The 17,336-nt window shown below is 39.4% G+C and overlaps 1 protein-coding gene across 10 annotated transcripts in view; it reads left to right on the top strand.

Annotated features, from left to right (window-relative positions):
- kif21a (kinesin family member 21A) overlaps positions 1 to 17,336 on the top strand; it is a 42,135-nt gene that overhangs the window by 11,469 nt on the left and 13,330 nt on the right. For 4 of the 10 annotated variants that reach the window (XM_066666898.1, XM_066666907.1, XM_066666901.1 and 1 more), the window contains exons 2-24: positions 651 to 873; positions 2,690 to 2,872; positions 4,073 to 4,222; positions 4,436 to 4,570; positions 4,795 to 4,962; positions 5,108 to 5,223; positions 5,552 to 5,747; positions 6,956 to 7,145; positions 7,484 to 7,547; positions 7,633 to 7,842; positions 8,689 to 8,754; positions 10,633 to 10,720; positions 10,810 to 10,927; positions 11,480 to 11,668; positions 12,128 to 12,327; positions 13,648 to 13,755; positions 13,885 to 13,953; positions 14,269 to 14,408; positions 14,493 to 14,640; positions 14,878 to 15,072; positions 16,185 to 16,286; positions 16,437 to 16,602; positions 17,224 to 17,244. In XM_066666898.1, the coding sequence (XP_066522995.1) occupies positions 651 to 873; positions 2,690 to 2,872; positions 4,073 to 4,222; positions 4,436 to 4,570; positions 4,795 to 4,962; positions 5,108 to 5,223; positions 5,552 to 5,747; positions 6,956 to 7,145; positions 7,484 to 7,547; positions 7,633 to 7,842; positions 8,689 to 8,754; positions 10,633 to 10,720; positions 10,810 to 10,927; positions 11,480 to 11,668; positions 12,128 to 12,327; positions 13,648 to 13,755; positions 13,885 to 13,953; positions 14,269 to 14,408; positions 14,493 to 14,640; positions 14,878 to 15,072; positions 16,185 to 16,286; positions 16,437 to 16,602; positions 17,224 to 17,244 (3,245 nt within the window). The remainder of the gene's footprint in view (positions 1 to 650; positions 874 to 2,689; positions 2,873 to 4,072; positions 4,223 to 4,435; positions 4,571 to 4,794; positions 4,963 to 5,107; positions 5,224 to 5,551; positions 5,748 to 6,955; positions 7,146 to 7,483; positions 7,548 to 7,632; positions 7,843 to 8,688; positions 8,755 to 10,632; positions 10,721 to 10,809; positions 10,928 to 11,479; positions 11,669 to 12,127; positions 12,328 to 13,647; positions 13,756 to 13,884; positions 13,954 to 14,268; positions 14,409 to 14,492; positions 14,641 to 14,877; positions 15,073 to 16,184; positions 16,287 to 16,436; positions 16,603 to 17,223; positions 17,245 to 17,336) is intronic. The other 6 variants (XM_066666900.1, XM_066666899.1, XM_066666904.1 and 3 more) reach the window with 3 other exon arrangements.

The raw sequence follows: 17,336 nt of genomic DNA, 5'->3' as shown, positions 1-17,336 counted from the left end.
AGAACACCCTTATATTTCTGTTCCTCTCGCAGTGGGAAAACTTCCAAAATTCCTGAAAACTTTAGGTTTCATACAAACAACAACTTACATAGCAGTTAATCAACCGTTAAAATTCCATGATTGTGGCAGGCCTAGGTCCATGCATACTTTTTGTTTTCAAGACTTGCGCGCGCACACACACACACACACACACACACACACAGTGCTAGAGTGCAATCTAAGCCAGGGATTTGGCGAGGATACAGTACGTGCTGTTGTCCAGTCTGAAAGCTTCTCTAAAAATCTGTTCACTGTAAAGGCTATGAGTGAGAACATTCACAGCTTGAAAGAGCTGACCTCATTTCTGGTGAACTGCAGTAAATTTCTTTTGCATGGCCTCTATTTTCCTTCAGTGTTCTTTTTAAAACGTGATCAGTCTATCTGTTAATATTAAAGTTACATGCATTGAGGCTTAGGAAGTGTGGTGTAGAGCTTAGCGCTTTGCCAAACACTTCATTATCACAAACCGAACTGATAATTGGATTGATAATTTTAGCAGATTTGAAGCATAAGCAATTTGCACAATCTATCTCTTATTATCATGTTTGTTTTAAAATTAGCCTGATGATAAAGATTAATCTGTGTAACCTGTCTTCACCATTTTTCCTTAGGATTCGCCCTCAGCTGGCACGAGAAAAGATCGAGGGATGTCACATCTGTACATTCGTGACCCCTGGAGAGCCCCAGGTTGTTCTAGGAAAGGACAAGGCCTTCACATTTGACCATGTCTTCGACATGGACACTCAACAAGACACCATCTACTCTAACTGCACAGAGAAGCTTATAGAGGGCTGCTTTGAGGGCTATAATGCCACTATATTTGCCTATGGACAGGTGTGTCCTTTTATTTACTGACTGTATTTGCTGCATGCTAGAGCACACAATAACATTATTGATGTGGAGCTGACAGTCTAATGATAGCTGATAATCATAATTTGGTAAATTATAGTGTTATATTGTAGTACACCACTGCCCTCCACAAAGCACATAAGAGTTTGATTGACTGCCTTGGTGTAAACAATAGTTCTGTAGCAATAGGATTCTTGCCCAAGGTCTCTTAACACTACATTCAGCTGTCTCTGTTACAAAGTTAAATTGTACGTTGATTTAGATAAGTAACTAGCTTATTAACAAAATGAGTGATACTTTGTGATTATTCTTTTGCTGTCGGTGTAGCTGTTAGCTGTGTCATTTGAATAAAGCACAAGCAAATTATCTGCATTTTATTTACTTCACTTAATTATAAAACAGATCTGACAACATTCCAAAAATTAATAGGCTAATTTCCAGGATCAAATAGGCTAATTATTTTTTTAAAACAAAAACAGCCATTTCTGATCATCTGATTTCTGCAAACTTAGAAAGAAATTTAAAACCCTTAAAACATTAGGTTTCACAGATTAGTCTTACATCTTGATTTTAAAGGCTTTTCAGTGGGTGAATCACCACTGAAATGATCATTTCGTGCAAGACTAGACGTAATCCAGGATAAAGAATCCGCTCTTGGAGTATAATTTAAAACTGCTTCCTTATGTGTGTAAGCCTGAGATTTTCACCATTTCCTGGACTTTTGGTTTTTTATGTTTCTATGACAAAGATGATTCAAATCCTTGCAGTCTACAAAGCTAAGGTTTAATCCTCACTGGAAATGCAAATAGCTCTCCTCTTCATCCTGCTTTCTATTCCTCACTATCCATTGTGTCCCATACATACAACATCTTTCTATCTATCTCTCTCCCTCTCTTCCCACACTGTACCTCTATTTATTTCTCTTCTCTGTCACTCTCTTGCTCTCATAAAGACATCGTTCCTCTGTGGGGTATTTAAATGATATGCCAGTACACATTTTCACTTCCCTCTCTCCTGTAGTGCTTGACGTTGCCCTGTTGCCATGACAACCTAGCCACTTGAATCCCTCCTTCAGAGGGCTTTTATCAGATCTGTTCTTTTATCATTCTCTCTTTTAGAGAGAGGAGGAACCTTTATCAGCTGCATTTAGCTCAGAAACTATATGACCAGCATGAATATTTCATACTCCCTCCATCATCATCACTCTATACTAGTGCATGTGACCTACATCCTTTAAAAGTCCCTGTTTTACCTCACCTCAAAACTCTCTCTCTCTCTCTCTCTCTCTCTCTCTCTCTCTCTCTCTCTCTCTCTCTCTCTCTCTCTCTCTCACACACATCCCAATGTTAATCCCAGCTTTATCCACTGCCCCCTGACCAGTCAACCGGATCAGCAGATCACTGGCATTCCTGCTCCACACACGCACACATATAATAAGCTTTTATACAGCAGTAATGGGTTCTGCTTGTAAGTGAAGGTGTAAGGTGAAGTGTTATGATTTTGATTTGATTTCAGAATAAATAAATCATCTCCATTTTCAGTTTCCTCTTCACCCAATATTGTTCTTAGCACATTGTCCCATCCTCCAAAATGTATTTCGGCTAATGTTGCTAACATCTAATGGAAGCTTGTTAATTAGCATAATGAAAATCACAGGTTTTTTGTCTTGGGCATGGACAAAAAATTTGAAAGATCAAGGCTAACAAGTTTATCTTAAAGCTATCACTATGTTTTATCTATAAACATGTTAGTTGTGAATACTTTATTTGTTTTCTTTGAATGATTTGTTTCTCTGCTTCAGACGGGTTCAGGGAAGACATACACAATGGGCACAGGCTTTGACGTGAGCATACCAGATGATGAGCTAGGTATCATCCCGCGTGCGGTCAGTCACCTTTTCAAAGGCATTGAGCAGAGACGACAAGCTGCGACAGAGCAAGGCCGACCGGTCCCTGAGTTTAAGATCAGTGCCCAGTTTCTGGAGGTAAACTACATAATTTAACAGCTGTTTGGATGCCTACTCTGCAGCCATTTATTTTCCCCTGTGCTGTATATGTATTTCTGTTTATCTGGGCCAATACTGGATTTAATTGGGCTAGACTGAGGTCAAGTGAGACCTTATTCAGAATTCACAGTTGAACTCTCCTTTTCATATGATCAGAGCTTACTTCAAAAATATTCAACACATATTGACCCCTGGCTATGTATTTAAATTTATTAGTGAGAATTTGTATCTGGCCATGCAATCCTCATTGTTGTCATGGCATCCTGGCACACATTGGGCTCTGTTTGTGCTCAAGTGTGAGCGCACTGCACTGAATTTGCTGTTCCCATGGTGATGCCCTGATTGGTGTCCAGGGTCCAGGCTATTTCAGGAGACATTTATTGAAGAAGAGGGGTATACACTGCAGCCCCCCTGTCCCTCTCTCCTCTGCCTGTACATGCTCCTAAATTAACTCCTACCCAAGTGCCAAGTTCAGCTGTTTAAAATGGGCGGAGTGGAAAGGCTATAGTCTGCATATGACCCTCATCATTAGTGATCAGACACGAGTCACACATTTCTACACTATGAGGCTCAAGGGTTTAGAATTGAGCATCCGTGTTTATGTACAGTACCAGTCAAAAATTTGGATACATCTTGTCATTAGTCATTGATGGAATAGGGCTATTCACTGTGCAGAACTGTGTACACTACCTCAGCACAACCCAAGGTATGGTCTCAAACACATTAAGAAGGTGAGCAGTTCTACAAATTAACTCCTGACAAAACCACAGCTGTTCACTGAAAACCATTCCAGGTGATGACCTCATGAAGCTGATTGAGAGAACGCCAAGAGTGTGCAAAGCTCTCATCAAAGCAAAACCCAAAGAGTGGGTGTGTCCAAACATTTGACAGGTGCTGTACCTGTTTTTGCTCTGATTTATTTCCTCTTAAAATTGTAAAATTAGCTTTGTAGTCCCTGATGGAAATAGAGCAGGTACCACACATGTATGTGGCCTTGTTTACTACAGCCTGTGATACATCCAGGCCACCATATATTGTTATAATGGCTATTTTATATCATGGAGAAGAAACATTCAAGATAATAATCAAGAGCTTTTCAATGAAAGTGTGAATAATGCTGTGTGCTCTTCTGTTTTGTTTTCTTCTCTTTTGTGTATGTGTTTGTTTTTGTGAATCTAGTTGTATAATGAGGAGGTTCTAGATCTCTTTGACTCCACTCGTGATCTGGAGTCTCGAAAGCAGAAGTCTCACATTAAGATCCATGAGGATGCCACAGGGGGCATTTACACTGTGGGAGTGACCACTCGCACGGTCTCTTCGGAGGCTGAAGTGAGTATGTTAGAATGTAATCAATCATGAATATTTTGAGGAGAAACCCTTATGTCTTTTCATTTTTTTTTGTTCGTTCATTCGTTCATTAATTTATTCATCTTTGATTACCACTCCATCCAATTAAGTTATAGTTAAACTACTTGTTTAACAAAAGCACTTTTTTTTTTATTGATCATTATTTTGTTTTGCTTTTGCTGCTTTGTGTTGTAGATGATGCAGTGTTTGAAGCTGGGTGCTCTCTCACGAACCACAGCCAGCACTCAGATGAACGTCCAGAGCTCTCGCTCTCACGCCATCTTTACCATCCACCTGTGCCAAGTGCGTGTGTGTGCACCCTCAGACAATGTAAGTATTGAGACACGTCTGCTCCTGCCACTTGCTAGTGTTCTCAAGGCTATGTGCTTAAATGCTGTACTTGTACTTTGCTTGTATTTTTCAGGATAAGATGTAAATTAATGACTGTAATGGCCATTTTAGACTCGTGTTACAATGGAAGTGACAATGAGGTAGCAGGATGTCAGGCAGTTTCAAGAAAGTGTTACATGCCTCTTTCTCTTTTTTTTTTTCAGGATAATGAGATCGATAACCGTTTGGCCAATGGTTCGCCTGACATGGAAGAATTTGAAACATTGACAGCAAAGTTTCACTTTGTAGACTTGGCAGGTTCTGAACGCCTAAAGAGAACAGGAGCCACAGGAGACAGGGCCAAAGAAGGCATCTCCATCAACTGTGGACTGGTGAGAGCAGTCGGAATACATGAGTCATTCAGCAAACATTGCTGGAGCTCTAGTAATGGAGTAACTATTGCTTCTTAGGGATACAAGTAGGTTTTTTAATGCAAAGGGGATTTAATTGTGTTTCCTCATTGTGTTTGTGATGCAGCTGGCATTAGGGAATGTCATCAGTGCCTTAGGAGACAGAAGCAAACGATCTACGCATGTGCCTTACCGGGACTCCAAACTTACTCGCCTACTCCAGGATTCCTTGGGTGGCAACAGGTATGAGTGAAAATCACAACTTATAACTTTTACAGTCAATATGCCTGTTACTTCACGTCTTTTTGTTTTTTATTTTTATGTGTATACTGTTGTGTAAGTGTCTTTAAAAAAGAAGTTTAATTTGTCAAATGATGGGTTTCTAAATGAGTAAAACAGTACACAAAACTATTTACTGTAACTTCATATAAAGAGATTTTATTTCAAGCCATTTTGGACCAATTCTATTAGCTCAATAATTAAAAATTAAATAGTAAAAGACATCTTTTTTGTTCCATTGACATTAACAAAAAAAAAAAAAAACATTTAGCATTTCTCCCCTGTCCCACAGCCAAACAGTGATGATAGCTTGTATAAGTCCGTCTGACCGAGACTTTATGGAGACCCTGAACACACTAAAGTATGCTAACCGAGCACGTAACATTAAGAACAAAGTGGTGGTGAACCAAGACAAGGCCAGCCAGCAGATCAGCGCTCTGAGGACAGAGATTGCACGGCTGCAGATGGAACTGATGGAGTATCGCACGGTGAGAATTACTCCATTCTGCATTAGCTTCCCACATTTATACAGTATACTTTGGGTTGGATGATGGATCACTCTCAGAGCTGCAGAAACTGATGTAGTGGTGCTGTTAGTTTGTGTTGTGCTGGTACAAGTGGCTAAGACACACCAGTGCTGCTGGAGTTCTTAAAACCGAGAATAGTCCACCAACCAAAAATATCCACCACCAAAACAATACTTGCTCTGTGGTGGTCCTGTGGGTGTCCTGGTTATTGAAGTACTGGGTGCAGATCCACAGATGCACTACAGTATGTAACAAGGACATGGTAGTAATGCAAGAATTACAATCACTTTATTGGCTATTGTACTTGCACACAGAGGAATTTGTTCTCTGCATTTATCCCAATCCGTGCAGTGAAACACACATTTACACATACACTAGTGATCACTAGGGGCAGGGAGCACACATGCCCGGAGCGATGGGCAGCCCTAGTCACGGAGCATGGGGAGCTGTTGGGGATTGGGTGCCTTGCTCAAGGGCACTTCAGTCATGACCTGCCAGATCGAACCAGCAACCTTTCGTTTACAAGCCCAGTTCCCTAACCACCAGGGTTAAGCTGGTGTTATGGCGTACATTTCATTTAAATAAAACTTGTAGTCTGTCAAGGAATGCCTGTTTCAAAACATACCATTGACTACACAGTCCAAATATGGAAATGAAACAAAAACACAGACTTCTGAATGCTTTACATTTAAATATATCATCAGTTTCAATCTTTTCAGTCATTTCATGTTGAATTACACGAGTTTCAGTCTAATATGTTTTTTAACAAACCACAATACAAAGAGCCAACTGGAGTAATGGCTGTTTGTCAGTGAGTCTAATAAAAACACACAAAAAAAGGCTGGAAAATGTAAAAATGAATTACAGCTCACAAAAAAAAGTAAGATGTGTGCCCTTTAAAAACAACAATGGAACAATGGTCAACCAAGTGCTGACCTTTCAAAGTAAAGGTTAAGTCAGTGAACTGTTTCTCAACCGTTTGTCAGACAGACCACACCACAATTGTATTTCAGCTTCTAACAGATGTAAATGAGGCCATTAATTAAATATCTATTACTGGGTGTAAAGTTAGAGCAAATCTATGAACAATACGGTGGGCCCCAAGAACTAAGCCCTTCTTTTGTATCATTTATTTGTGTCAGTAATATTGGAATTTTGTGTGTGTTTAGGGGAAGCGCATGATTGGAGAAGATGGCATGGAGAGCATTAATGACATGTACCATGAGAACTCCATGCTGCAAACCGAGAATAACAACCTTCGTATACGAGTTAAAGCCATGCAGGAGACCATTGATGCTCAGCGTGCTCGCCTCACTCAGCTCCTGAGTGACCAGGCCAACCAGGCTCTTGCTAAAGTCGGTATGTCGCTAAAGTCAGCTTTTATATATCTGTGAGTGTAAAATGTACCTGGCAGAAAAACCTCATGAAAACAAACACCCAGACATTTTGTCTGAATTTGTCTTGGTGGTTTCATCTAGGTGAACTTTTACCTTTATGTTTGTTAAACCTGAATTTGCTAAAAAGGCAGGAAAACATTTAATCTGTGGTTTCTGTCAAAGTAAAATAGTCAGGCTTGGAGATGATGGCTGGTGTTGTTTTTACCTTAAATGAATATTTCTAATTACACATTTTTATGTTGTTGCACACATTCTATTGCTTTGTTTTTATTAAATACTATGTGCATTATCTATATTCAGGTGAAGGCAGTGAGGAGATTGGAAACATGATCCAGAACTACATCAAAGAAATTGAAGACCTAAGGTTAGCTTAATTTCCGAGTGTATTCTCGTAATTTTTCTTGAGTTTCTATGCACTGAATCTCTACATATTTGCTTCCTCATTTTAGAGCGAAACTGCTGGAAAGTGAAGCAGTGAATGAGAACCTGAGGAAGAACCTGTCCCGAGCGTCCACACGCACATCTTTCTATGGGGGACCTGGAGGTTTTTCCCCTGCCCTCCTTGGACCAGACCCTTCTCAAGAGACCTCTGACATCATCGAGTTGGCTAAGAAAGACCTGGAGAAACTGAAGAGGAGAGAAAAGAAGAAGAAAAAAAGGTAAATGCATGGCTTGTTTTGTCTGTGTGAGGTGGTGTGGGGAGGTGAAGTTTTCATGGTAGCGTTATGAAAGAGCCTTGTTCTATGAAGCTGTTACAATTTGCTTTATACAGTGGCTGTGAATATGTACTGTTAGCTGCAATTACATTGACAAATGTAATGTAATGACTAGTTATTACAACATACAGTAATTACAGTCAGTAGTCTGCTGTTATTGAGCACTGAGGAGCTTCAGGAACTAAAAGGAACTGAGGGGTAAATGTGAATTTGTCAAAACCTAGAATTCTTGTTGAAGAAATTTGTTGACCACAAGACAAAGAACGTGCAGTTATTATAATTTAAACCTACATTTAATGTTATGACTGACTGAAAAGCCGATAACAATTGCAAGGACAACCTTTTTAAGTCAAAGTTTTAGTACTGATGGACTCACACAACTTGTCATTGTTGCTTGACATATATTCTACAAGTCCTTGGATCTGTACTAAAAGGATGTATCAACATTCCTACAAAATCTTTCTAGAATCCCCCATGGTGGTCTGTTAGGTTGCCCATTGTATTTTTCCAGGTTTTGCTGGGTTGTTGTAATGGGGAAAACTCCAACCCTGTTCCTTTCCACTACCCTAATCTTGAAGGAAAGATTTTTTACTCTCCTTTAACTCTGACTTTGCCACCCAAAGACTAAATAAAAAAAAAAATCTGTTAAATGAAGAGCGTGCGTCTGGCCATAACCTTGCTCTCAGTGATGTCCTCTCACTCCCAAAATATGTGTGCTTGTCTGTCCACTCCCCTCCCTCACGCCTCTCCTCTCTCTGACCCCTCCCCTCTAACCTGTGACTGGTGAAGGCTCCAGCAGCTGCTGGAGGAGAGGAGAGTTGAGGAGGAAGAGGAGATGGAGGTGAAGGATGCCAGGTTTGTTTAGTATAACTTTGCTCCCTCCTCCCTCCTGTCCATGTAGCGCCCATGTATTTTTAACTCCCTTTCCTTTTAATCCAGGTAGTTGCCACACTTGGAGGAGAGCCAGAGAGTGCCTTTAAAATGTGTATATTACCACACAACACTCTAATACAATGATCTGTGATTAAAGCATGAACAGTGTTGCTAAGCTGTACCTTACTGTCTGACAGTGACTCTCATAATGATCACTGCAGTTTGGGAACTACCTGATCATCAGTTTGCTTTTGCTTCACTTGTTTCATCCAGCTGTACTAAAGCGAACCAATAATTTCTTTTGATTTTTAATGATTTCCCTGCACTCTTGAATCCTTCATTTTGGTTTTTTTTTTTTTTTTAGGAATGCTTTGTCTTGTAATGTGCTTTTTTACTTCAGTTTATCTGCAATGCTGCATTTCTGCTCAATGCAGCAAGTTTCAGTTTCGTTGATCCCCAGCCTGTGCAGTGCATTTGGGACACAGAGATGAATGTTAACTGTGCATTTGACAAGAGGTGGGCAATGTGACTGTAGGTTAAATGATCATAATATTATCAGTACTTCTAATATTGTCAGTACATCTAAAACACTGCAGGTATCATTAAAACAGTCCAAATAATGCATTGGTTGGCTGAAAATATTATTGTATCATATTAACGACCTTTAGTTTACCTATAGTAAAGTGTATTACGGGGGTTAGACAATGAAACTGAAACACCTGTCATTTTAGTGTGGGAGGTTTCATGGCTAAATTGGAGCAGCATGGTGGCCAGTCTTCATTAATTGCACATTGCACCAGTAAGACCATGTGCATCCAATGGTTCAAGCATTGTATCCTGAAGGCGATGCCGTGTATCAGGATGACAATACACCAATACACACAGCAAGACTGGTGAAAGATTGGTTTAATGAACATGAAAGTGAAGTTGAACATCTCCCATGGCCTGCACAGTCACCAGATCTAAATATTATTGAGCCAGTTTGGGGTGTTTTGGAGGAGCGAGTCAGGAAATGTCCTCCACCAGCATCACGTAGTGACCTGGCCACTATCCTGCAAGAAGAATGGCCTAAAATCCCTCTGACCACTGTGCATGACTTGTATATGTCATACCCAAGACAAATTGATGCTGTATTGGCTGCAAAAGGAGGCCCTACACCATACTAATAAATTACTGTGATCTAAAACCAGGCGTTTCAGTTTCATTGTCCAACCCCTGTACATTGAATGCTTTTTCAGTCATGCTGGGATTCAGACTCTAACATCAATAAAACTGTCAGGATTTGCGGAGGGCGGACTGACGAAGTCAGACACACGCTAAAACACAACAAACTTTAATAAAGCGAACTAACAGAGACAGACTGACTTGGGTAAAAACAAAACTGGTAACAGAGGAAACAGACAAGGAAACAAACCAAAACGAGGAATAACTGAAACAGACAGACTTGAAACAGACAGACTTGAAACAATGACGGTAGGGAGGAAGCGGTGACAATAGTGAAAACGACAAGAAACAAATCAACATTTTAAATGTATTTGTGGGGGCGACTGCTGTATTTCAAGTGCTTTTTTTGCTCATTATAACTTGGTCACAAACACGTGTTCTGATCAAACTGTCTTTAAGCACCTTATGCCATATTGCCCACCCATCACTAGCCTCCATTACTAAAAGCATGCTCAGGGTTTTTGAAATGATATCATTGTGCCCATGTAATTGATAAGCTTCTCTCTGATCTCAAAAATGTGTATATATTTATATATTTCTGTAAAGTGGGACATCTCAGTCTGTGACTTTAATGCATCACTGAGGTCAGAAAACAATGTTACAGTAAAGTAACAAAATAGCAATTCTGTCCCCTAGTGTTGTAAAGGAAGACATTCCTGACAATGAGCAAGAGAAGGGCAATGAGAGGGAGCAGCCTGAGCCAGTCAATGAGGAAGCAGAGACGGTAGGATTTGACAGCTGGCATTTTTAGATGGAATTTTTCTTCCAGATGTCACAGATCTTTAAGTTTTTTTAACCATTTTCCTCATGCAGGAGGCTCAAGAGGGCAGTGATCATGATGAGGGTGAGGAGGAAGAGGAAGAGGATGAAGAGGAAGAGATGGATGCTGAGGAGAGCTCTGATGACTCAGACTCTGAGCTGGATGAGAAAGGTGTTGTCTTTTGCTATTTTCATTCTAATTCTGCTTTTCTAGATTATAATTAAGCAATAATACCCTCCAACATGAGATACTGGCACTGGTGTACAGATCTACATTATAGCACGAACCTTGGGTGTATTATTGTGATTATACCACAGTTCAACTATTTACTATTACTTAATAAGGTTCACCCTCAATTCAGGGTTTTTAAATCTGGGTGCTCTCCAGCGAGTCAGTCTGCATTTATACAAATTTTGATGGGAACAAAGGCTGTGTTATTCAGGCTGCTCTCAGTCTAAATCAGGACAGCACCAGAGCCAGGGATAAATGGATAGAGTCAATAAAACGTCATAGTTTAATCACACAGACGTAGAAGTTTGCTGTTCTTATTACCCTGTGATTTAATTTATTTTGAAACTTTTTTTTTTAAATCATAAAGCCGAGAATGGATCCACTGTGCCATAACTAACCATGTGAACTAACCATGCTAAAATAGCTGTTAAAATTTTATCTGTTCACTCTAGTCACTGTGTGGTAAATATATTTTGTTTGTCTGTGACACAGAGAATTTCCAAGTGGACCTGGCCAACATCACCTGTGAGATTGCCATCAAACAGAAGCTTATAGATGAACTGGAGAACAGCCAAAGACGCCTACAAACACTCAAACAGCAGTATGAGCAGAAACTTATGATGCTGCAGAGCAAGATCCGTGACACGCAGCTGGAGCGAGACCGTGTACTGCAGAATATGGGTAAAGACCTCATGGGAGGAGGAATAATGGGAAATCATTTCAATGGAATGTAATATTTCTGCGTAATTTAATTTTTAAGAGGAAAAAAAGTACTTCAGAAAGACCTTTTTATAGAGGAATCTACACCATGGAATTGTTTACTGGAATTGTGATGGGAACCTGAGGTCTACTGATCCCTATAAAAGCTCCCTCTGAAAATTGTTACATATGAAATGGTTTTATTTGCATTGTAGATATAGTGACCCCTATTTTCTTTTAACTCCTATGTGAAGAAATAGAAAGGGTCAAGCTTGCTCAGATTAACAAATTTCACATTAACACAGTCTGAATAATTTTATTTATTTAAAATAAAAAATTAAAAGATCATTGGGATTCAAATTTACTAAATTAATATATCCAAGAAATGTTCTCATCTGTATCTTCCTCAGGCAGTTGTGTAAATATATGTATGTGTTGTAGGTTCTGTGGAATCGTGTTCGGAGGACAAAGCTAAGAAAATCAAGTCAGAGTATGAAAAGAAACTGAGTATCATGAATAAAGAGCTACAGAAACTCCAGGCCGCTCAGAAGGAACATGCCCGTCTGCTTAAGAACCAATCACAGTATGAGAAACAGCTCAAGAAACTGCAGCAGGAAGTCATGGAGATGAAGAAAACCAAAGTAAGACATTAATCATATTTTATTGTACCGTGCATTGGTATAGGGTGACAGTAGGATAATGCGATATCCAACTACATAAACTGACTGCCTCTAGTACACTCTCAGAAACAAAGGTACGGTAGAGGTACAATATATCTTTAAAGGTACAACAGAGTTTAAAAGTCCAGTTTTGTTCCTTAAAGGTACATTACATTCTCTTCTACAGAAGGAGAGATGCATACAAGCTTGTAATTTTTCAGTATAGGAACTGTGTCATGTATAGAGCCATAATAAAAGTCCTGGAGTTGATATGGGGCACATGAAATCAACAGTTTTAAATTCTACAATTATAATAAAATGAGGTACAATTATGTTCCCTAATTAAAGGTACCACCACAGTGACAAATTTTCTGATAGTGTAGAGTGAGAGAAAAGTTTGTGGTCGTTTGGCTTTTAAATAATCGAACAGCACCTCCCAGTGGGCGCCAGTGGAAATATTTCTGTTTTCATTTTAGTTTAGATCAGTCATGTTTTTGTATACAGGTGCTGGTCATAATATTAGAATATCATAAGTTGATTTATTTCATTAATTCTATTTAAAAAGTGAAACTTGTATATTATACTTATTAATTACACACAGACTGATATATTTCAACTGTTTATTTCTTTTAATTTGATGATTATAACTAACAACTAATGAGAACCACAAATTCATTATCTCAGAAAATTAGAATATTACTTAAGACCAATAGGGCGGCACGGTGGCGCAGCAGGTAGTGTCGCAGTCACACAGCTCCAGGGGCCTGGAAGTTGTGGGTTCGATTCCCACTCCGGGTGACTGTCTGTGAGGAGTTAGTGTGTTCTCCCCGTGTCCGCGTGGGTTTCCTCCGGGTGCTCCGGTTTCCTCCCACAGTCCAAAAACACACGTTTTAGGTGGATTGGTGACTCGAAAGTGTCCGTAGGTGTGAGTGTGTGAGTGAATGTGTGTGTGTCTGTGTTGCCCTGTGAAGGACTGGCGTCCCCTCCAGGGTGTATTCCCGCCTTACGCCCAATGATTCCAGGTAGGCTCTGGACCCCCCGCGACCCTAAATTGGATAAGCGGTTACAGATAATGGATGGATGGAGTAAGACCAATACAAAAAAAAGGATTTTTAGAAATTCTGACCAACTGAAAAGTATGAGCATGTACAGCTGACATAAATCAACTTTTTATGTTATTCATATTTTATGACCAGCACCTGTAGTTGGGTAAATATGGTCACAATGATTAGCTGCTTTTCTTTTTAACTCTAAACCTTTAATGCAGCTTTTGTCAAATGTTTCTGTGGTGACTTTTGCTAGGTTCGTCTGATGAAGCAGATGAAGGAGCAACAGGAAAAGAACCGGATGGCTGAATCACGCAGAAACCGTGAGATTGCTACACTCAAGAAAGACCAGCGCAAACAGGAGGTACAGATGACACTGACATATATTTATATACATGACATTTGGAAGAAACTGTGTGTGTGTGTGTGTGTGTGTGTGTGTGTGTGTGTGTGTGTGTGTGTGTGTTAAAACTCTTTCCGTCTTTTTTTGCAGCATCAATTAAAACTGCTTGAGGCCCAAAAGAGACAACAAGAACTCATACTGCGCAGAAAGACTGAGGAGGTGAAATTTAGTGACCACTAACAGTCAGATAACAGCTAGCGTTAACATATATTTCATGTTATCGGGAGATATAGTTTTACATGAATATCTGGGTTAAATTGCATCTTATGTTGTTCTTCTAATTTTCTAAAAATAAGTACCCATCTTCTGGAGAGAGCTAAAGTTATAGAACATTTCATAATTATGGAGAAATACATTTTGTTAAAATATGTTCTGTAAATTTGCCTACTTTTATATTGAATTTTACATATTCCAATATAAGAAAGCTTCTGTATTTTACTTCCGTTTTCTTTTGTATGCTGCTGTATCCTGTAGGTTACTGCTCTGAGGAGGCAAGTTCGGCCCATGTCAGGCAAAGTCAGCAGGAAGGTCGGGCTCCCTGAGACTCTGTCAGACTCCGCTCATAGACCACCTACTGGACGCATGCACAGCTCTGGAGCACCCAATGGAACCAGGTGTGAAATGTGGAGGACATGTCTGTATATTAGTGCACAATACGTGTTTAGAGTGTTCAGCTTATAGAAGCTTTGTGTATACAGCAGACTTTATCATCGTAGACCTGTGGGGGTCTACTCTACACGTGTGGCTCGAGTTAAATGGCAGAGCCTGGAGCGCCGCATTTCTGACATCATCATGCAGCGCATGACCATTTCCAACATGGAGGCGGATATGAATCGTCTTCTTAAGGTGAAAACAAATTCATTGTCTAGACAAATCGGTCCTTTTTTTATCTTTAACATTTTTATACACACAAAGGACAAAAAATATAATGGCAGCCATTTGAGGTTAAATAATTAATGTAGATATTCTACATAATCATGACTATAAAATCGTCTTTGTTTGCTTTACGGCATTCGACATGAATATGCATCTGAAAGGCCAGAGCAGGTATCAGTGAAATGTCTGCTTTCTATGTGTCTTCAGCAACGAGAGGATCTGACCCGACGGAGGGAGAAGCTGAGCCGGAAGAAGGAGAGATTGGCTGCCGAGGGTCTAGAAGGAGAGAAAGCAGTGCAGCCTCTTAGTGAAGAGCTGGAATCCTTGTTGGCCAACATTGACTACATTAATGACAGCATTGCTGACTGCCAGGCCAACATAATGCAGATGGAAGAGGCCAAGGTGCGCCACTTCTGAATAAACAGATTCTTTATTTGTAAAATCAAATCATCAGTGATTTTATAAGGTGAAATTATGCTGAAAAAGGCTCCATATCCTGTAATACAGATTTGCTTAAATAAGTGTTTGGTGTCTCATGCAAATATAAATTACTCTGCAAAAGCTTTAGGTACTAAAATGTTTATTATTATTATTTAAAATGATCTTTCAATCTTTCATTTCATTGAGATCTTTCATCTCGAAGTGTGGTGTTTGTAAAAATTATGTATAATTTAAAAAAAGTACCAAAACACAAAGTAAAATGACTTTTTAAATGAAAAGTTTTAGATGTGACTTGGTGTGAAAAAAAAAAAAACAAATTTCACAGATATTCTACTTGATTTTAAACACCAGCACACTCGGTTTCCATAATTTAACATGAAGTATTTACAAACCTGAGAAACTAGATATTGGATGATCACCTCAGATAATACTGGACTGCTACAAGGAGAGATTTAGAAAAGGTTAAACGAACACATCCAGATCCAGAATATCACTACTTATTTTAATAATTCATTCATTCATTCATTCATTCATTATCTGTAAGCGCTTATCCAGTTCAAGGTCGTGGTGGGTTCAGAGCCTACCTGGAATCAGTGGGCGCAAGGCAGGAATACAACCTGGAGGGGGCGCCAGTCCTTCACAGGGCTTATTTTAATAATGTATTTATTTAATTTAAATGTATTGTTTTGTTTATTTATTTTTTTGGGTGAAAATCTATTTTTACTACTCAGATATAAAGCTTTTCAAATGTAATTTTCTTGCCAAATTTCCAGAATGATATAACTTTCAGGAGCTCCTGTGTGCTGTTCACAGCATTGGCCTTGTATCAAGTTCTATTTTTAGTGATGCCACACCCCTCTGTGGCCAGAATTGCATTAACTGTTAGCTTTTTATACAGCTTTCAGTGTGTTTTAGCCCACATTGTTTAAATATGTTGTATATTCATATTATAAACTTTTTAACTTTTTTACATAGTGTAAAAGAACAGAATATAAGCAAGCTGTTTTATTTAAAGCAATATAAACACGTGTGTGTGTGTGTGTGTGTGTGTGTGTGTGTGTGTGTGTGTAAAGGAGGAGGGAGAGACAGTGGATGTCTCTGCTGTGATTGGTTCCTGCACTCTCTCAGAGGCTCGCTTCCTCCTGGATCACTTCATGTCTATGGCAATCAATAAGGTTATGGCAGTTCTATACACATTTCCTTCCATATATTTAAATTTGTGATATTGCAATATTAAAAATAACCCTCCTACATTTTGTTAATTTAATATAAACTAAGTGTATCTATTACACATTTGATTGTCCTTGTATGGGTTAATATCTCAGGGTCTGCAGGCAGCTCAAAAGGAGTCTCAGATTAAGGTGATGGAGGGTCGGCTGAAGCAGACTGAAATCAACAGTGCCACTCAGAACCAGCTGCTCTTCCACATGTTGAAGGAGAAAGCTGAGTTTAACCCAGAGCTGGATGCTCTGCTGGGCAATGCCCTGCAAGGTCAGCTCCTCTTCTGAAACTTGCTCTCCTGCCCCTTAAACACACACACAATATTTAGCCATCCTGCCCAGCCCTGTTCACTGCCCTTAAATGCCTTTAAGATAATTTATTATTTTTGTTAATTTAAAAACATAAAATTCTCTCTCCAGTCCATACAGTCCATTCTAAATTCACTGTTTATATGATATCCTGAAAAACCAATGCTTTTTGGTGTATAAACCCACATAAATTCTAAAGAATATGGCTACAGGCCCTTTTATATAAACAGAATGACACAGCAAAATATGCACTGGCATTTAAGCAGGGCTGATCAGATAATGGTCCACTGCATGACCTCCCCAGATGTCCTAATGTCCATTTGTTGTGATTTTGCTCCTGAGTAGATGCTGCACTGCTGCAATGTGATATGAAAATGATAGAAAATATACTTTCAGTTTTTCAAGTATGGTACAATCTTTACGTTATTAAGCATCTATTCAGAAGCATTCTGCTGCTCTACTGAAAGCGTAATGGGCTTTCTTTTGTTTGGATTAGACTTGGTTCCACTTGTGCTGGGGGAATGTGTTTATGATTTGTGTGTTGCCTTTTTCTGTTCCCCCTCCCTTGCCTGAATTTATTCAGAGCTAGGTAACATGCCTGTGGGTAAGTACAAGATGCCAGCCTCTCTGTCTTATGTTCTGAGTGCATGGGTCTCCCTCCTCAGACTAACCGCAGGCTAGCAGTTACATTTGCAG

The sequence above is a fragment of the Hoplias malabaricus genome, chromosome 4 (assembly GCF_029633855.1).
Source record: "Hoplias malabaricus isolate fHopMal1 chromosome 4, fHopMal1.hap1, whole genome shotgun sequence".
Classification (NCBI taxonomy): Eukaryota; Metazoa; Chordata; class Actinopteri; order Characiformes; family Erythrinidae; genus Hoplias; species Hoplias malabaricus.
The sequence above is the reverse complement of the archived record's forward strand: the minus strand, read 5'-3'. Positions and strand labels throughout refer to the sequence as shown.